Source organism: Lepus europaeus, chromosome 1 (genome assembly GCF_033115175.1).
Source record: "Lepus europaeus isolate LE1 chromosome 1, mLepTim1.pri, whole genome shotgun sequence".
Classification (NCBI taxonomy): domain Eukaryota; kingdom Metazoa; phylum Chordata; class Mammalia; order Lagomorpha; family Leporidae; genus Lepus; species Lepus europaeus.
The window spans coordinates 20,680,002-20,700,334 of record NC_084827.1 but is presented as its reverse complement, the minus strand read 5'-3'; the positions used below and the strand labels follow the sequence as shown (position 1 = coordinate 20,700,334).

The 20,333-nt window shown below is 44.2% G+C and overlaps 1 protein-coding gene across 1 annotated transcript in view; it reads left to right on the top strand.

Moving 5' to 3' along the window:
* SND1 (staphylococcal nuclease and tudor domain containing 1) overlaps positions 1 to 20,333 on the top strand; it is a 409,440-nt gene that overhangs the window by 35,878 nt on the left and 353,229 nt on the right. The window contains exons 3-9 of the mRNA XM_062203815.1: positions 1,248 to 1,368; positions 6,654 to 6,732; positions 9,521 to 9,681; positions 10,445 to 10,536; positions 11,828 to 11,986; positions 14,672 to 14,778; positions 17,214 to 17,304. Coding sequence (XP_062059799.1) covers positions 1,248 to 1,368; positions 6,654 to 6,732; positions 9,521 to 9,681; positions 10,445 to 10,536; positions 11,828 to 11,986; positions 14,672 to 14,778; positions 17,214 to 17,304 — 810 coding nt within the window. The remainder of the gene's footprint in view (positions 1 to 1,247; positions 1,369 to 6,653; positions 6,733 to 9,520; positions 9,682 to 10,444; positions 10,537 to 11,827; positions 11,987 to 14,671; positions 14,779 to 17,213; positions 17,305 to 20,333) is intronic.

The following is a 20,333-nucleotide window of genomic DNA, read 5'->3' as shown; positions in this document are numbered from 1 at the left end:
CAGTCTCCCTGTAACTTTGCCTTTCAAAGTGAACTTGCTACTTTGTGACTACTGCTTTCTGGGAAGTCAGGGATATTTTTCTTCCTGTTGGGTGACCCCATAGGATAATTTTCATGGACTGAAAAAGGTTAGCAAAGGCTTTTCTTTCATGCTTCTGGTTTACTGTTTTGACTTCACTCTGTGTAGCCCTAGTTCAAAGCTTCAAGAGATTCTAATAGTCCAGGTAAGCTTATTCTTTTGTAAAAGGCATCAACCCTTACATCCTTACATTCTTCTTTTTGGCTCATGAGCTTCTATTGAGCGTCTGTTTCTAGGAATTCTTACCCCTTCCCATTGCTGTTCCAAGGAAATTTGGGTATTAAGCTAGCTTCAGACTATAAATTCAGGTGGCACTGTGATAGGGCTTCAGGGCACACGTTTTGTCCATACTATCCTAGGGAGAGGTGTGTTGGGGAAGTGTGACTCCTCCCTTGTGCCTGTGCCTTGAATTGGTGTTCAGAGGGAAGAATCCTTTGTCAGCGCGATCTGTTCTCAGGGGCCGTAACTGCCTTCTGTAAGCTTCTGGGACTAATGAGGACTTCTGACCAGAGCAGAAGTAGGAGACATTGTGGGGGATGTCGTCTCGCCTCTAGCTGTGCTGTAAAAAGGTGGCAGCAGTGACATAACAGAGGCTGGGGATTCACTCAATAATAGCACTAAAACCTATTCTCATGCTTTTCACTTGTTCAAGCTAGCTTAACAGTCAGTGAAAGTAAACTGGCAATTGGCAAACAAATGGAGGTGATAGTTACTACTGATGACTTCCCTCTGCCTGGGTGGGTTCCTGGAGCTTGCACTTCCCATTTCAGTTGGTGGGTTGATATATATAGAAAGCATTTAGAGCAGTGGCTGGCACATGCTAAATACTATAAACGTGTTGGCAAATATTCACCAAGTAAGCTGAAACTCAGATTAGACAGTGATGGAGATAAGTGCTACTGCCAGAGTCAGGGAAACTCTGGGGCCTATTTTTTAGTGCTTGTGCTAGTTAAATTAGGTGATAGGCCCTCCTTTTTTGTTTTTAATAAGTCCCTGAAGTATGCAGTTTGTGTTGTGTCTGTTGCTTTTATATTCTCCTTAGGGCCTAGCACAGGACCAGGACTTGGTAGGTACCCAACCTTTATTGAAGGCATGAAGTTGCTTGCATGCTGATTGGGGTTGGGAGGCAGGCAGTTCTCACGTGGCATATTTGGCTTTTTGTCTTTCAGCCCTGGGCTTTCCCTGCTCGAGAGTTTCTGCGGAAGAAGCTGATTGGCAAGGAAGTCTGTTTCACGATAGAAAACAAGACTCAACAGGGGCGAGAGTACGGCCTGATCTACCTTGGAAAAGGTGAGCACCAAGGAGGGGAAGACTCGTTTCTCTTTGAGTCTGAAATTCTCCTAAGCTCGTGTTCATGTGGTGGGAGGCCAGGGTGGGTTGTGGTTGAGGTACCTTGGAACAGCTGTCTGTCCATGAAACTGGAAATGCTTTGGATGTGTGCCCATGGCACAAGGGTGCCTAGGAATGCCTCCACAATCCCTGTGCCTCGTTTACTTGTGTACTGCTTCCTGGACTTGGTGTCAGTCTGTGTAGTGCAGTGTAGCATCCTCCTTGTGTTTAGGCCGTCATCAGGTGGAACTCAGTGGTTCTGTGTTTCTAGGTCAGAGTGCTAATCGAATTCTTATAGATTTCCTATTACATCTTCTCGTTCCTTTATTTGTCTTGTTGCTTTTCTTCTCTTCCTGGGGACTCTTTGAGGAAGATTTGTTTAGGACCTGTGGTTTTGTTCTGGCCCCACATTTTATATTAGAATGGAAGGAACATTGACTTTGGCATTGTGTAGATGTTGGTTAAGATTCTGAGTATTCCTATTGTACTTTTATTTAATTCTTTATCTCTGTGAAGGCTAGTTGCTTCATTTTTGAGTTACTGACAGTTTCAAAAGATAGTATATATAAAGCACCCAGTTCTGCTGTAGACTCTGTGCTTGATAAGTATGTGTGTGTGCACGCACACCTACACATACCTGTTGTTTAGCTGGGCCACAAGCTCATGAGATATTAAGGTGTTGGGGTCTTTGGCTTAAGTGGTGGAGAGAGTAGGACTGGGGGATGAAGTTTGAACAGATAGAAGGCACTGAAAGAAGTGGTAGCCTATCTCCAGGACACATTACAGAAGAACATAAACAGTTATTTTCATTTGGAGTAATTTTGGGTGCAGATATTTTCTGAAAATTCCCAGGATTTGTTTTCTTTTTATTTCTCTTCTCTGCTCCTCTCCACTCTACTCTTCTCTCCTGTTTCCTCTTCTTCCTTCTCTTCCCTTTAATTTTATTTTTTTAAAGATTTTTTTATTTATTTGAAACTCAAAGTTACAGAGGGAAAGGTAGAGACAGAGGGGTCTTCCATCTGCTGGTTCACTCCCCAAGGCTAAGCCAGGCCAAAGCCAGGAGTTAGAAGCTTCTTCCGGGTCTCCCACAAGAATGGCAGGAGCCCAAGTACTTGGGCCATCTTCCCCTGCTTTCCCAGGCCATTAGCAGGGAAATGGATCACAGTGGAGTGGTGAGGACTTGAACCAGCATCCGTATGGGATGCCAGCAGGCATAAGCAGGCATTACAAAAGCAGGGCTTTACCAACCACGCCACAGTGCCAGTCCCTCCCTTCCTCTTGTCAGTTTAATTTTATTTAAACCCTTCCCGATATCTCATGCTACTGAGCTATTTTGGATAATCTGTTTGACTTGAGTGATTGGTCAGTGATAGAGGTAAGCAAGCAAGGTAGAAAACAAGGCTAATAATATCCTGTTAAGACTGATTTTAAGGCCGGCGCCGTGGCTTAACAGGCTAATCCTCTGCCTTGCGGCGCCGGCACACCGGGTTCTAGTCCCGGTTGGGGCGCCGGATTCTATCCCGGTTGCCCCTCTTCCAGGCCAGCTCTCTGCTATGGCCCGGGAAGGCAGTGGAGGATGGCCCAAATCCATGGGCCCTGCACCCCATGGGAGACCAGGAGAAGCACCTGGCTCCTGGCTTCGGATCAGCGTGATGCGCTGGCCGCGGCGGCCATTGGAGGGTGAACCAACGGCAAAAAGAAAGACCTTTCTCTCTGTCTCTGTCTCTCTCTCACTAACCACTCTGCCTGTAAAAAAAAAAAAAAGACTGATTTTAGGGGCCGGCGCTGAGGTGTAGCAGGTGAGCCTTCGCCTGTGGTGCTGGCATCCCATATGGGTGCCAGTTTGAGACCTGGCTGTTGCATTTCTGATCCAGCTCTCTGCTATAGCCAAGGAGGGCAGTGGAGGACGGCCCAGGTCCTCGCGACCCTGTACCCTCGTGGGAGACCTGGAGGAGGCTCCTGGCCCCTGGCTTCGGATTGGTGCAGCTCCGGCTGTTTTGACCAGTTGGAGAGTGAACCAGCAGGTGGAGGACCTCTCTCTCTCTCTCTGCCTCTCCTTCTTTCTCTGTGTAACTCTGACTTCCAAATAAATAAATAAAATCTTAAAAAAAAAAAAAAAGATTGGTTTTAACGGTTGGTCTTAGAAAATTGAGTTGAGGTATCCTGTCCAGCCAATTTATTACTTGGTGGAGAATAGCCTTTTTTTGAACATTTTAGCAGATGGCTAGCTGTTTCTTGATGGAATGGGGAATTATTGGAATTATATAGTATTTTTTTTTAAAATGGGAGAAAACAAGTAAATTTGCCTCTTACACTTCTGATAATATTGGCATACTTCAAAAAGTTTGTGAAACATGGAATTAAAAATAAGATTATTTTTATGCAAAGGATCACAGAATCTACCACCTAGGTTTTTCATAATACCCATTTTCCATGAACTTTCTGAGTACCCCTCATATAGTAGGAAATAAACCTGTAAGTATTATTATCGAGTGAAACCAGTTACTGTACTGTCTAAAAAATGCAGTTACTAAAGCATTTCATTATCTAAAACATTTCAATTCTATAAGCACTGGTTAATCTTCTGTTCCTCTCAAAACATAATTGCAGAGTGCAGGTGATTGCTGGTATAGATATTTCTGTGAAGAGACCACCTCTAAGAGTTCATTTTATCTTCAACCAGAATAACTAACTTGTTGATAAGAGAGGCTGACATTTTAAATTATCCTTAAAGATGTTTTTAATACGTCTGTTGCTTAAACTGACTGAAATTACAAGCCTAGGTATAATTTAATCTGGTAACACTAATGTGTAGGATAAAACCTGCCATATAGTCTGATCAGTAAGTACCTACTGAAGGAATGATTAGGGGCTGGCACTGTGGCGCAGAGGGTTAAACTGGTGCCCCCAGTTCTGTCATCCCACATGGGCACCGGTTTGAGTCCTGGCTGCTCCAACTTCCACTCCAGCTCCCTGCTAATGCACCTGGGCAAAGCAGTGGAAGATGGCCCAAGTGCTTGGGCCCCTGTACCCACATGGAACACCCGGTTGAAGCTCCTGGCTGAATGTTTTCACTTAAAGTATCTTAACGTGTTTTTTTTTTTTTTTTTGGAGGTAGGGGTAAGAGGAGGATATTGATTGAATTTTTAATTTTTATTTTATGTAACCAACTCTTAACACCAATTCAAAGGAAGACAGTAGTGGCTTAGCTAATTAGTATTTACATATTCTATTTCACTGCTACTCTTTAAGATTGGGGAATGGTGGAAATTATGTTCCATCTTTGGGGTTTTTCAGACTTACTTGCTCTACGTATCCTCAAATTATGGCTTGGTCCAATGCACAGTTCCATAAGTAATAATTGTAATGAGAACCTTGGCCTGCAGATTGCCTGCTCAGTATCCTCTACACATTTTGTTGCCTCCTTGGATGGTTCAGCCTAGGGGAATGTGCTTTTCTCCTTTCTGAAGGAGCATTCAGAACTCACTTTTTAGAATTGAGCCATTTCAGAGTCCTCCGTGCCAGGGAAACTTTGGGAGCTATTGGGCTGGCTGTTGGTGGTGTGGTTTCTATTGCCACTGACCAGTGAACCTGGGCCTCCTTCTTCTCACTCCCTGACCTCTTGACACCTCATTGCTCATCTTGTCCCTTGGTTTTGAGGCCTCCCTTTGGACATTCCACTCCTTGGATTCCTACTGGTATGAGAGTAACAGTGTCGTATTTACTAACGGGAGTCTGTGGCTGGCCTCAGCAGTAACTTCAAGGTGAAGTGATCCCTACACAGCCTCAGAATCTGAGTGTTCTTTGCAGAAGTATCATTCCCTCCTAATTTGCCCCCATGGAAATGGCCTATGTTAACGACCAGGCAGCGGGGTCGAGCTTGGGGGTGGCCTACGTACATGCTACTGCTCGCAGAAGTCAACGTGCAGCGTACTGAATATAAATCTTAGAGAATTTATTCTGTGTTGACATTACCTGTCAGCTAGACTGCTGTGCTTCAGTTTATCTAGGAGCTTGTTCTCTGCCATATTAAAGATTTTTATGCGGTGATTTCCCTCATAGATGTCTTCCTTTATCGTTTGGGCTGACAGGCAAAGATTTAAGAGAATACACTCAGCCAAGAAGGTTTTCCGATAGCATGGGAATGCAATTAATGATTCAAGTGCCTGCAGAGAAGCTAATCAGGGTGGGGTTTTATGTTTACATTCATTCTTCTTGTTTGGATGGCTGCTGTGTGAGAGATTAGAAATCCAGACACTGGCCTCTTGGTGTCTCTGTGAGTGCAGGATGCAGGCTTTGTCAGCCTTTGTCTTGGTGGCCTCGTGGAGCGGAACCTAGGGCATCGTGGAGAGGAGGCGGACTTTGTGGTGTAATATGTGATAGACAGCCCTAAATGAGTGTGTCTACCTGGTCAAACAGGGCGAGATCAGACCTTTGCTAATTCTTTGCCATGTGCTTGATACTATGGATGGTGACCTACACACATTATTCTTTCATTCTCACAAGAATGAGTCGGGGCCGGCGCCGTGGCTCAATAGGCTAATCCTCCGCCTGCAGCACCGGCACACCGGGTTCTAGTCCTGGTTGGGGCGCCGGATTCTGTCCTGGTTGCTCCTCTTCCAGGCCAGCTCTCTGCTGTGGGCTGGGAGTGCATTGGAGGATGGCCCAAGTGCTTGGGCCCTGCACCCCATGGGAAACCAGGAGAAGCACCTGGCTCCTGCCTTCAGATCAGCGCGGTGCGCCGGCCGCAGCGGCCATTAGAGGGTGAACCAACGGAAAAGGAAGACCTTTCTCTCTGTCTCTCACTGTCCACTCTGCCTGTCAAAAAAAAAAAAAAAAAGAATGAGTCAGGCAGTTCTCTCTCTTCTCTACAAGTGAGTACATTAGGCCACGGAGAGATCTTGTCTAAATCATTCAGCACTAGAATCTGTGTTCAGCCTCAGGCCTCGCTCCTTTGGTAACTGCTTTGTGCTGTCCTGTGCTGCTCGCTTCTTGTGTTGGCCTTCCTTGTCAGTCCCCCTTGGTTCCTGAGATTGCTTTGGCCTGAGAGAATTACAGAGTCCCGAGGAGACTGATGGTCGTACAGGTCCTAGAGACTGGACAGTGAGGGAGAAGGGGTTCTCCAGCAAGCGTCCATGCTATCTATATTGCCACCTCTGACATTATCCTTCTTCTTGAAGAGCCAGGTGTGAAAGTGCTTCCCTTTGAGCTTGATTGCGTTGGAATTCCCTCTTTATCCTCCTCAGATACTAACGGGGAAAACATCGCAGAGTCGCTGGTTGCAGATGGCTTGGCCGCCCGCAGAGAAGGTGTGAGAGCTAACACGTGAGTATTGGTTACGCTTCTGGGCCACTGACATCTTGAGGTGTTGGGAAAGTTGGGCAGCCAACTGGATTGACTTGGCCGCGTTTTCATTCCTGCACTTTGATATGAAACTCCTGGGACATTCTTGCCTAGATGTGGATTATTATGAGCCAGCAGGTCACTCACTATTCATGAATGGTGTTTGACATGTGTCAGCTACTCCTTCCAAAGTATGCTTGAGACCAGGCAGTTGTACTTAGTATCATCCCAAAAGTCAACAGGTCTTAGACTATAGAGATTGAATTCCAGTGTGTTTCTCTATCCAGTCAGGTAGCCCCAGATTTTTTATTTTAAAGATTTATTTATTTATTTGAGAGGCAGATCTACAGGCAGAGAGAGGAGAGACAGAGAGAGAGAGAGCTCTTCCATGAGCTGGTTCACTCCCCAAATGGTTGCAATGGCCAGAGCTGGGCCAATCCAAAGCCAGGAGCCAGGAGCTTTATCCAGGTCTCCCACGCGGCTGCAGGGGCCCAAGTACTAGGGCCATCTGCTGCTGCTTTTCCAGGCCATTAGCAGGGAGCTGGATTGGAAGTGGAGCAACCAGGACTTGAACCTGCATCCATATGGGATGCTGGTGCCGCAGGTGGAGACTTAACCTACTGCACCACAGCGCCAGCCACAAGCCTCTGATATTTATTGAACACTCACTGTGTGCCAGATGGTGTTCCAGGCACTGAGGATATAGCAGTGCAGTAAACTAATACAGAGATGTACAGTATTACTGGGTCAAGCTAGGGTGTGCTGAAAACTAAGGCAGAGCCACTAGATAAAACGCAAAACATATGCTGCTGCTAAGAATCTGTGGAAATCCACAAGGCCTCAATTATTCTACTTTGAGGATCAGGATGACTGTTTTGGTCTGTGAATATGTGCATATTTAATTAGCGGGTTAAAATGTGTTTGTTTAGCTAGTGGCAATGTGCACTTGTTGGGAAAGAGTATTAGAGTATTAGGTATGTAAGATATATCACACATGTGTTGTGCTCAAGTTTGCTAGTCCTGGATCTCAGGAGAATGGCTTGCCCTAACAGTTTTGTCTCTAGAACGTGATAAGCTGTGTTAGTAATTTGGAGGTTGTGAACGTGCCATTTAAGTCATTAAGTCCTCGTTATGTTATTTGACTGTCATAGCAAAGGCTTTAGATAAATATTTGCATGAAGTACACCAATGATGGGGATGAGCAGAGGTAAAAAAAAAAAAATACCACTTGCTTTTTTTCTGCTGTCACAGAATGTGGGGCTAGGACATTCACTATTAACTTCCTGTATCCTTTCTGACTGCAGCAGGTAGCTGCCAGCTGCTGTACTAGGGTATGTGTGGTTTTGTTGAAGGAAGATAATCATTTTAGGTAGTCCCTTTGGAAGCACATTAATGTCCTACCTGCTGTGATTACCATTGAGGTGCTTTTTGGGAATAGTTTGCAAGCAGATTGAATAATAAAACAATCCCACCCCAATACCCTGTGTACTGTCTCAACTAGATATCTCCCCCAGAGTACCAGTCCCTCTTTCTCCCAAGCTTCCTTGACTTATGTCAGTTTTTGCATTTTGTGTCTAAACTTCTTAAGTTATATTTCTTCATCTAATTCTGGTTGTGAATTTGGATTCCTGAGGATGGGCTTGCCTTTGGGGCAGGGGAGGGAGGACAGGGACCGATCAAGATGAGAGGGGAAGTAGCCATGGCTGGCTGCAGCTGTTAGAGATTGTACAACACAAGGGTCTTGCAGTTAGGTCATTGCTCCCTTTAGCTCAGAATCAAGAGAATAGAGCTATTTCTAGCCTTTAAAATATAAAGCTTGCTCTGGTTTATGGCTTTTTTAGTATGTGGTTTCCTGTCTGAAGGAAGAGGCTTCCATTTTCAAATTGCTTGAGCTTAGCTGGCCTTTTTTATACTGAACATAGAAGTAATTTGGGGGTGACATTACCTACTACCATAGCAGCATTCATTCTGCATTCCCTAGCCTTGTTTCATAGACTGAGAGAGTAAGGGGACATACAGTCCACCATGCCTCCACACTGTATCCAGTTGAGCTGTGCCTGGATTCTAATTTATGAATCTGAAGTGGTTAAATGAAACAGTATCCCCTGGGGTGGCTCCCCTCTGAGCCATTAAGCTTGTTCTCTTTAATCACTGATGGTGGAAGTAACCTAGACCTGTGCTCTTTAGATCTTCTCATTTAATGCTCCTACAGCTTACTCTGCTGGTTGAAGGAGTAAGTCTGGAAACCAGAAATTGTATGCATGGTGATTGGTTATAGACTTGAGTCTTAGCCATAGATCTGTCGTGAAAGTTTTTGTTTTTTCATGGGCAAATAATGCTGAAGAAATCAAGTGTCCAAAGGCCCACGATATGGCACAGTGGCCAGTGCCACTGAGTAGGACTCTTGCGTATCCCATACCGGAGTGCTGATTCCCATCTAGGGTAACCACCCCACTTTTGATCGGGCTCCCTGCTAACACACCTGGGAAAGTAGCAGAAGATGATGCAAGTACTTAGGTCTCTTCCACCCACTTGGGAGACGCAGATGAAATTTCTAGCTCCTGGCTTCACCCTGGCCCAGCCCCAGCCATTGAAGCCATTTAAGGAGTGAACTAGCTGGTGCAAGATCTCTCTCTCTGTCTCTCTCTCCCTCATTGTCTCTCGCTGTGATTCTGTCTTTCAAGTAAACAAATCAACCTTAAAAAACCATGAGCCTCCTATTTTTATTTGTGAACACACTAACCACACGTGGGTATGTTCCATGTCCTAGTCCAGAGCAGAACCGGCTTGCAGAATGTGAGGAACAAGCAAAGGCGGCTAAGAAAGGGATGTGGAGTGAGGGGAACGGCTCCCACACCATCCGAGACCTCAAGTACACCATTGAGAACCCCAGGCACTTTGTGGACTCCCACCATCAGAAGCCTGTCAACGGTGAGTCTGGCAGCCAACACAGCTGTGATTCAGGGCGATTTCTGTGTGTTCTCTTTGCTTCCGAAGGTCCATCAGACCTAGTGAACTTTGCTTTTTGTTTGTTTGTTTTGGTTTTGTTTTGACTAAACCTGGGGGAAATGAAATAAAATGAAAATAAAATGAAGTAAAACACCGGTGTGCTCCTTTGGAAGGATGTTTGGATTCAGTTCGTATCAGTTCCATAAGGTGCCCTTTGTAGAGGCTGCTCCTTTGATGCTGCATTGCGTGAAGTTGCTGGTAACTTTGCACATTGGGGAGCTTGTCTTTTCTGAAAGAAGGGAGTTAGAGGTAGAAAGCTGTGTTCTGTATACATCTATGTATACATGTATACACATGTATACATGTGTTCTGTATACAGTTGTCTCCCCAGAGGACTTACATAGTAAACCATAACCGTCACCAATCCTGAGTTCCTGCCTACTTTTGCTAGGTACCTGACATGCAGATAAGCCTCCTAGGTTAGGAATCAGAGCTGTGAAGTGAATGGTGCCCCAGCGGGTGCCTAGGTCAGAGGAACAGGTCTGGTTTGTGTTGGCCAGAAGTTGTTTGTGCAGGAAACTGTTCTGTGGGCACTTGTGGCATGCCAGTGTGTCCCCATTTCCCCAAGCAAGTCTTTCTCAGGGTTTTTGGGGAGAGGAAGTGTGTTGAATGAAGCTTCACTGGGCATTGTTTATCCCTGGTTGGACTTTTGCTAATGACTTACCTTGTTTCTTCTGTCACCCAGCTATCATCGAGCACGTGCGGGATGGCAGCGTGGTGAGGGCCCTGCTCCTCCCAGATTACTACCTGGTTACGGTCATGCTGTCGGGGATCAAGGTCAGACCACACACTGGGCTGTGCGCTGGGTACAGGATTTGTGCAAGCGATCAGTGGTCGCTGGCTTCTGCCTGGGGACATCAGATCTACTGTTTCTGCCTATTGTGGGCTGCTAAAATTTACTAGAGAGCTTTATAATTTTTTAATTTAATTTTTTTATTTGAGAGGCAGAATTACAGACAGAGGGGGGGAGAGAGAGAGAGAGAGGGAGAGATCCTCCATCTGCTGGTTCACTCCCCAAATGGCCACAATGGCCAGAGCTGGGCCAATCTGAAGCCAGGAGCCAGGAGCTTCCGGGTCTCCCACGTGGGTGCAGGGGCCCAAAAGCTTGAACCATCTTTTACTGCTTTCCCAGGCCATAGCAGGGAGCTGGATCGGAAGAGGAGCAGCTGGGACTAGAACTGGTGCCCGTATGGGATGCCAGCGCCACAGGCGGAGGATTAACCTACTGCGCCGCAGTGCCGGCCGCTATACTTGTTTTTATTTAACTTTGCAGTGGGACAATTCTAATTGGGTCAATTGTTTTGGTTTTTTGTTTCTGTTTTTAAAGTGTTCTTGGTCTGTTTGGAATGGACTGTGCTCTGTCTCCCTAGAAAAAGAGATAAGAAGCTCAGAATATGCCTTATATTAATGTAAAAACAAAACAAAACCTTGAGTTTTTTTTTTTAAACATTTATTTATTTGAAAGGCAGAGTTACAGACAGAGGCAGAGATAGAGAGACTGAGAACTTCCATATGTTGGTTCACTCCTCAAATGGCTGTAACAGTTAGAGCTGAGCCAGTCCGGAGCCAGGAGCTTCTTCTGGGTCTCCCCCGTGGATGCAGAGGCCCTAAGACTTGAGCCATCTTGTACTGCTTCCCCAGGCTATCAGCAGAGAGCTGTATTGGAAGTGAAGCAGCTGGGATCCGGAACTTGCATCCATAAGGGATGCTGGCCCTGCAGGTGATGGCTTTACCCACTATGCCACAGAGCCAGCCCCAAAAACTTGAGTTTTTAAAAGTCAGGGATAAACCCAGGTACCAGAAGATCTATTCTTGGTAATGAGGCATTTCTTACTGTAATCAATTCATTTTCCTCACAATAAAGTGAATTTTATTTGTCTTCACCAGGAAGTCTGAGATGATAGTTCCAGTTTTACCAGTGCTTTTTGGAAAAGGTTAGAAGCCTTGATTCCAGAACTTTGCGTGCCTAGCTTTGTGGTGGTTGTGCATTTTGGAAGGCTCAGCCTTGGAGAGAATAGCCAGCTCTCCCGTTCAGAGCCTGGCAGTCACCTACCTTATTTTGCTTTAGTGCCCAACGTTTCGGCGGGAAGCGGATGGCAGTGAGACGCCGGAGCCCTTTGCGGCAGAAGCCAAATTCTTCACCGAGTCACGATTGCTTCAGAGAGACGTTCAGATCATTCTGGAGAGCTGCCACAACCAGAACATTCTGGGCACCATCCTCCATCCGGTGAGTGTGCCTGCGCTGCGGCATCGGAGACGTTTGGGACGTGAAGACCTGTCGTGGCTTCTCTCCTTTCTCTTTGTATTTAGCGTCTGATTCGATGGCATTTTCTAGAAGGTATCATAACCGGACAAAGCATTGCAACTTCTCACCTTTAGGACATTGGCCATAAATGGTATTGGGCTCATGAGGGAAGAAGGACTTATTTTTCCAAGTGTTAGGTCTTAGATGTTGCCAGTAAGAAAGCCTGGGGTTGTTGTGTCCATTGAAAGTGGAACGGAAACTTGTAGAAGGGGATTGGTGAGGTTTGTCTGTATGTCTAGAAGTCAGCGAGCTTGAATATTGGGTGACTAGTAATGAAGAATTTTTTTTAAGATTTAGTTATTTACTTGAAAAGGCAGAATTTATAGAGAGGGGGGTGAAAGCAGAGAGAGAGAGAGAGAAAGAGAGAGAGAGAGAGAGTTCTTCCATCTACTGGTCCACTCCCCAAATGGCTGCAACAGCCAGGAGCAAGGAGCTTCTTTCTGGTCTTGGCCCAGGGACTTGGGCCTTCTTCCACTGCTTTCCCAGTGCACCAGCAGGGAGCTAGATTGGAAGTGGAGCAGCTGGATCTCGAACTGGAGCCATTATAAGATGCTGGAGTTAGAGCTGGCTGCTTTATCTGCTATTGCAACAATGCTGGCCCCCAAAATTTTGTTTTAAATATTTATTTATTTATTTGAAAAGGCAGAGTTGCAGAGGGAGAGACAAAAAGATCTTCCATCTGCTGGTTGACTGCCCAAATGGCCACAACAGCCAAGGCTGGGGCTGGGACAGGCTGAAGCCAAGAGCCAAGAGCTTCTTCCTGGTTTCCTATGTGGGTGCCGGGTACCAAGCGCCAGGTCATTAGCAGAGAGCTGGCTTGAAAATGGAGTAGCTAGAAATTGAACCAGTGCCTGTATTGGGATGCTGGCATTGCAGGTAGTGGCTTAACCCACTATGCTACGTTTCTGGCCCCATAACAAAACTTCTGTATGGAAAAATTCCTTAGTATATTTCAAGCCTTAACTAGTCATGTCCTAAGTCTTATTTTAGTAAGGAATTGATTTCTTATGTTCTGACTGATGGGCTTTTTGCCCTACTGTACACTTAGCATTCAACTTAGACCTGAGATAACGTTGTGTTGTAGCCCCGTAGTTCAAATGGATTTCCATTACTGCAGCCTATGTCAATACAGAGTTAAACTACTGTTACTTATTCAGCTAGATAATTCTTCCATGCTGACAGTTGTGCAGGGCTGGGAGGCGTGATTTGGAATGTGCCAAGGTCATGTCTGTTTCTTAAGAGTGCTGTCTGGCCCTGCCCTGCCAGATGGCTTTGTGTCACAGTAGAATATGAATTGTCATTCATTGGGCAAAATGTAGCTCATGTTATTCCATACTCAGCTTTCCACTCATGAAAAGGCGAGGAAGTGCTGATTTAGGGAAGGGAAAAATAAGGTGTAATCTCTACTGAAGATTAACATCCTCCTGTGTCCACGAGAAGAGCTATTGAAATGTCAGTCCCATTCAATACCCCTAACATTTATGCCTATTCTAAGAAGCAAGAGGTACTGTGCTGGGTGTTGTGGGGACAGGAATTCTAGATTGTTGTGAGACCTCGTCACTGCATTGGATTCTTACTTTTTTTTCTCTCAGATATATTTTATTTATTTGAAAGACAAAGTTAAAGACAGAGAAAGAGAGAGGGAAAGGGAGATCCGTCTTTCACTTGCTGGCTTACTCTCCAAATGGGCATAGTGGCCAAGACTGTGCCAAGCCAAAGCCAGGAGCCAGGAGCTTTGTCTGGGTCTCCCATGTGGGTGCAGGGGCCCACGAGCTTGGGCCATCTTCCACTGATTTCCCAGGTAAATTAGCAGGGAGCTGGAAGTGGAGAAGCTGGGACTCTTTAACTGGTGCCCTTATGGGATGCCGGCATGGCAGGCTGTGGCTTAACCTGTATGCCACAGTGCTGGCCCCTGTGGTGGTTTCTCAGTGACAGAAAGTTCATTTGCAAAAAATGAACAGCTTTGTGGTATAGCTGGGTAAGCTACCACTTAATGATGCCTGTATCCTGTATTGGAGCATCCATTTGAGTCCCAGCTGCTCCACTTAGATCCAGCTCCCTGCTAATATGCCTGGGACAGCAATGGAAGATGGCCTCAGCACCCATGTGGTAGATCTGGAAGAAGCTGCTGGCTTCAGCCTGGCCCAGCTCCAGCTGTTGCTGACTCCAGGCCTGGCTGATGTATGCTCTAGGGAATGAGCCAGTGGATATAAGATCTCTGTCTCTCTCTGCCTTTTAGGGAGAGGGAGATCTATCTGCTGGTTCACTCCCCAAATGGCCACATGGGTTGGGGCTGGGCCGTGCCAAAACCAGGAGCCTAGAACTCCATCTGGGTCTCCCACGTGGGTGGCAGAGGCCTAAATACTTGGGCCTTCTCCTACTACTTTCCCAGGTTCATTGGCAGGGAGCTGGGTCAAATGTGGAGCAGCAAACCTGGTGCAGCACAACACTGGCCCCTCTGTCTGCCTTTTGAAATAAAAATGTTTTAAAAACAAAAATGAACTGCCTAGCAGATGGCAGCTGTGTGCATTGTGTGAGTCCAGAAACATGGTTGTCCTGCAAGAGAATCTCACCCGTGCCTGTCGGCTCCTGTGCCTTGGTTTTCAGAACGGGAACATCACGGAGCTCCTCCTGAAGGAAGGGTTTGCCCGTTGTGTGGATTGGTCGATTGCAGTCTACACTCGCGGTGCGGAGAAGCTGAGGGCCGCCGAGAGGTAAGGGCAGTCAGGTAGCTTCCACCAGAGGAGCTCGTGGAGGGAAGGAAATTGTGGCGATCGCGATCGGCTCTCACCCAGCCGAGTCAGCGTCTGCTTTATTTTGGTGAAGGAACACGGAAATTGCAAACGAAGCTGGGGTGTCACAGGAGCAGTGACTTAGTCTTTGGGCTTAGCCTGATGCAGTGCTGGATAGTGAGGGCGTACATTTGCATTAAGATGTTATTCATTCATTGATTTCTTTAGCATGTATTTAAAATTTCTATTTGAAAGTCAGGGAGAGAATCCCCCATTCACCAATTTACTGCCCAGTGCTTGAAGCGCTATGCTATCCTGAAGCCAGGAGCCCAGGAACCAACGACGGAGGCCAGCATCATTTACTGCTGGGGTCTGCAGCAGCTGGAGTTGTGGGCGGAGCTGGGACTCAAGCCCTGGCACTCACAGATACAGATGTCCTAAGTAAGCCAGGCACCTGCCCTTGATGGGCCTTTTCAGCTGGCCGTTGGATTGGTTTGCAATGGAATTTGCTTGAGAATTATTTCAGGAAGATGAGGTTGCCCATCCACTAGTCTTAAACAGGCAGACTGGAGCAGGGGTATTAAAGATAGAGCCTATAGATGTTAAGCCAGCACCATTGAATATTCTTGGGAAACCTGACGCCCTACTGCTGACCCAGAACAAAGTATCCTTTCCTCCCAGAGATTTTGTGCCATCTCTGTCAATCTTACACACAGGTAGGGAATCATGGTCAGTCCTGCAATGATGAGTATTTCCTTTGACCAATTTCAGATTTACTCTATTTTTTACTTTCTGCATTTATAACTACGGTGCCATGTTTTTGGCTTGGTAATTTATGCAAGGAGATGTCAAAACAAAGTAATTTCCAGAAAAGTGAATGTGAAAATTCCAAAGATCAGAGGCTATTTCAAGCATGAAGGTCAAGTATTTTTAGATGTTGGTGAACTTCTTCCTTTGGTGGGGTGTGTGGAAGACGATAGAGTAGGCAGGAGAGTGGAGGAATAGAAATCGTGCGGACTGTCTACTCTCTACTCTCAATTCAAGGCTTGCCCTGTGGCTTGCTTCAGTCTTGACAGTTGTCTTCACTTTGCCATTGAGACAGGCAGCTAAGTGAAAAACAGCAAGATAGATTGAATAATTACTGTTTGTTCCTTCTCTTGGGACTTCCACATCCTTGTGTCCCTGTAAACAGAAGCACTCACAAGTTTTGGCGGAAGTGCATTTTAGTCTGGACCATTAGTTTTGGGATGATGGATGTGTGAATTGTCTTTCCCCCTCACCATGATTTTCTAAATTATTTTAAATGATTTTAAACTAGAAAGAAACAGTACTCATTCCTCTTATTTTTGATTATTCTGTGGTTTTCAGGTTTTTGTTTTGTTTTTTTAAAGTTCAGGAAATCCTGTTGGGTTTCTTAATATCCTAAGTTTATTTTCATTGGTACTATTTTTCTGCATTCTGTAAAAGTTCCTGCCTCTCTCTGAAGAAAGTAAGTACAATCAAGATGTTATCTCCGTGTTTTATAACATCTGTAGAGATTTTATCCATTCTTTGGAGAGTGCCTATTATTAAAAAAGGCTTAGATCAGGGAATGCAAATCACATCTCAGTAATACGTGATGACTTGCCTGCTGTTTTGCATGCTATATTTGAGCCACTTGCATTCTTGCTAAAATTGCATCCTCTGTTGAAGTGTTCTGTGAATTTTATGACTACAACATCTTGCTTTGTTTTTACTCATTTTGGTGCTTCTATAAAAAAAAGGTACAATACTGTTTTTAGAAACAATAACTCTTCTGCACACACATCTACTTATTTTTCACTGTTTTCAAACAGCTGCTTGTTTACTTGTTAATCTATGCACATATTCCACATAGTATTCTTCATGTGATGTAGAAAATATCTATTTGTCTTAGTGCTTTAAAATACATTTCTGGAAACATGGTTTATTAATTCTTAGCCAATGAGCTTCTAAAAGGATTTAGTGCATTTTCCCATTATTCTTTAGATGCTTGCTCTTGTTTGTAGGATTTGGTAGCTGATATCAGTCTCGTAATTGAAATGGAAATTGCACAGGCCTATGCTTTTTAAAAAATGCTGTATATGTGCGTGTGTTCTTATTTGATCTTTTCTTCCAAAGAGAACATTTGTTCTGTTTGGGTCAGCTTAAATTTGTTAATAGTAGTTCAGATGATACTGGATAAATCAAAGAACTAGTTATCAAATTTAGTTGTGCTGTTCAGGCTCAAAGTATACCTACCAGCCATAGGTTTATATCTGCATCTTGGATATTTCCACTTACTGTCATCTTGGTGTGCTGTAGGGTCAGGTAGGGTTGTGGACAAACTGCTTCCCTGGTGGTGGCGGCATCAGATGGAGTGGACGTGGTCTGATCTCACATCCTTGCTTTGTTGCCAGGTTTGCCAAGGAGCGCAGGCTGAGAATATGGAGAGACTATGTAGCTCCCACTGCTAATTTGGACCAAAAGGACAAGCAGTTTGTTGCCAAGGTAAGTCATTCTGTGCTTCTTGAAATGGAGAGCAGACATTGATTGGCGAGTGAAAATGCAATGACTTGAATCATTAGAAATGCTGCAGCTCTTGAAAATTTCACAGCAAAGCCTGTGTGTGTGTGTGTGTGTGTGTATGTGTCTGGCTTGTCGAGACTTTTAAAAATTCTTTGTTAACTTTAAAAATTTCTCACTAAAAATTGCCTTAACTTCATTGGAAGTTCATGAGTGAAAGTAGTTGATGTTGCCAGCTTGTAATCTCATTTTATCGGGTTTGTCTGCTTCTCAAATTGCATCCTGTGGTGTTTTTTCTGTCCAAGTATGTGTGACCTCAGATTTCTTCTTTCTGTTTTGGAACTCGTGTGTGTGTGTGTGTCCCTGTCCTGCCTCGGGATACTTCTCTTCCACCGATGGCTTGTTGGGATGGGTTTTGTTGGTAGGAATAAACTTTTTAAATCCCTTGATTATATCAAGCAGTGCTATAAAAACGTTTTTTGTAGTTGTAGGTTTTGGTATCTTGAATGACACACCTGTTCTCTGTTTCTTCCCAATTTATTTTTCCTTTTGTTCAGAGATGCTAGAATCTTTGTCTTTATGAGCTGATACCTGTTTAATACTCATCTATATTCCTGGACTGAGAGGGTGGCTGTGTTCTTCTCCATTAACCCCGCATTTAGGAAGGGAAGCCACAAGGTGGCGCCGTAAACCTGAAAAACCTGGACACTCTTAAATATTAGCAAAGTCTCTGAGGAATTCGCTGGATTTCTTCGCTCTTTTTAATTATGTCGGAAGTAATAGGTCCTGGGTGATCAAGTGGCCTCCTGTCCTCTGTAGGTGTGTCAGAGTAGCCGTGGGAATAGCCATAGTCACCCGTTTTCCCAGGAGTCATCTCGTAGCGGGGTGCTCCTTGTGTATCTTCCCCTTTTGGATGTGGACCAGAAGGGACATCTGGTTCCTTTTTGTTACGCAGGATACTAGTGTGGAAGCCCCTCCATGGGGCTTCTCTGTGTCACTCTACATATGTGACACTCCCGTAATTGTGCTCATGTTCCTGTAGCCTGTTCTGTGCTGCAAGGCTGTAGTTACACAATCAAATGATTGTTTACTGAACATGGGAGTCAGGTCTTCAGTTTTCCCACCAGCACTTTGAAGTTCTGTGCTTTAGGCTTGGGAAGGTCCCAATACCTAGCCCTATCCACTATCAGCCCCTTCTTAGTTGCAATTAATATTGTAGAAAAACCTAGAAGACTTTTGCTGACTGGGGACTCAGACATTGCAGAAGAAAGAGATTCAGAGGTTTAGTGATTGAGCCCATAGCTTTTGCATTTATCTTAAATATGACCTATTGGTAACTAGAAAAGAGAAACTTGGCTGTAGGATTTCTTCCATTTTTAAGATGACAACATCCCAATCTGTTTGTTTTGTAAATAATGTTAATCTTTATCATTACAATAAAGTTATATTCATTACAATGCCAGAATAGATTGCCCCAGAAAGCAACTAAATTAGGATTCTGAGGAATAACTAATCGGTTGTAGAGCCTTAAACACCCAAATCTAGGTAATTTGAATATAGCATTGCTTAATAGAGAGTAAAATTTATTTGTAAGTAGGGGATCTTCAAACTTTTGAGTTTTTATAATAAGAGAAAAGCGTGAAGGAGATGAGTAAATACACCCATATTACGTGAAACTCTGATGTAGCTTTTTTTTCCTTACAAAAATCCAAAGTTGATTATATTCTCTGTCTCAACTTCTGTGAATTATGGTTGATAGGTCAAATGTGGCCCAGCAACTGTTTTTGTGTGGTCTGGAAGATTTTCATTGGGAAAAAAATGGATTTTGTATTGAATAAAATACTTGGCATGATATTTATATACAATTAAATTTCAGTGTCATGCATAAATGGGAACAAAGCCATGTGTGGTTGTTTACATACTGTCTGTGGCAGTTTTCATGGTACAGTGGCAGAGCTGAGGAGTTATGACAGAGTTGTTGAAAACTGAGTTTTAGCATGCAAAGAATTATCGCCTTCAGGCTTACACCAGAGTTATAGCCTACAGAGCCTAATATATCTGCTCTCTGGCCTTTTACATAAAAGTTTGATGATCCCTGGTCTATACCAGCCCTAATTACTCAGAGTGCCTTGACATGATGTGGAAGCCCGAGACAGAATATAAATCAAGGCATCGCTGCCTTCATCAACAAAGGCTTGCTGCCTAAGTGTCACCAGTGTTTTGGTGATGGACGTAGTGATGTTCAGGTGCGTGTTCCTTATCTCTTTGCAGACTGGCATTCACTTTAGAAGTACTGCTCTGTACTCTTTTGTATATAAATTTTTAGTTTTAAGTTTGTTTTTAATACAAAACAAATTTAAAGTTACTACAGGTTTATTAAGAAATGTACTAGTTCCATTCCCTCGCCCTTGTGGCATCTCTTTAAGGTCTTAGCTGATTCATTCATTTACCTGAATAAAAGGTTTATATTGCTGTTTCTTCATGTTTTGATGTATTTATAACCCCTTTCCTTCATAGCATGAAAGATAAGAATTTCGTTTTCTCACTTAAACACACATACTCACATGCCACGTACATGTACTTTCCCTCAATTCTCCCAGCAAAGCTATATCATAAATTGACTAAATTAATCATTTTTCTTGTGGCACTTATTACCACAGTGGTATTGCATATTAATACTATTTTTCATTTCCTACACAAGTGTTTGCTTTTACTGGTGCTAGTAATTTTAAAAATTCATATTTCTTTTGTATGTAGTTATTATTAATTCAACTTTCTGACTCTCCTTCCAAGACTTTCAATGTGCTAATTTAACCTTTAATAATACTTTGCTGGAGGCTGGAGTGATTCTTCCTTTTTGCCTTTTAGAGTGCTGGTACCTTTGGATTTCATCACTAATATCTTGGGAAGTTTCTTTGCCTTAACACTTGGGTTGGAACAATACTTTCTGCAGCTCATGACTTCTGTTTTGTGATTTACGATGCATTCTATAACTTCATGGCAGAATGATGCTT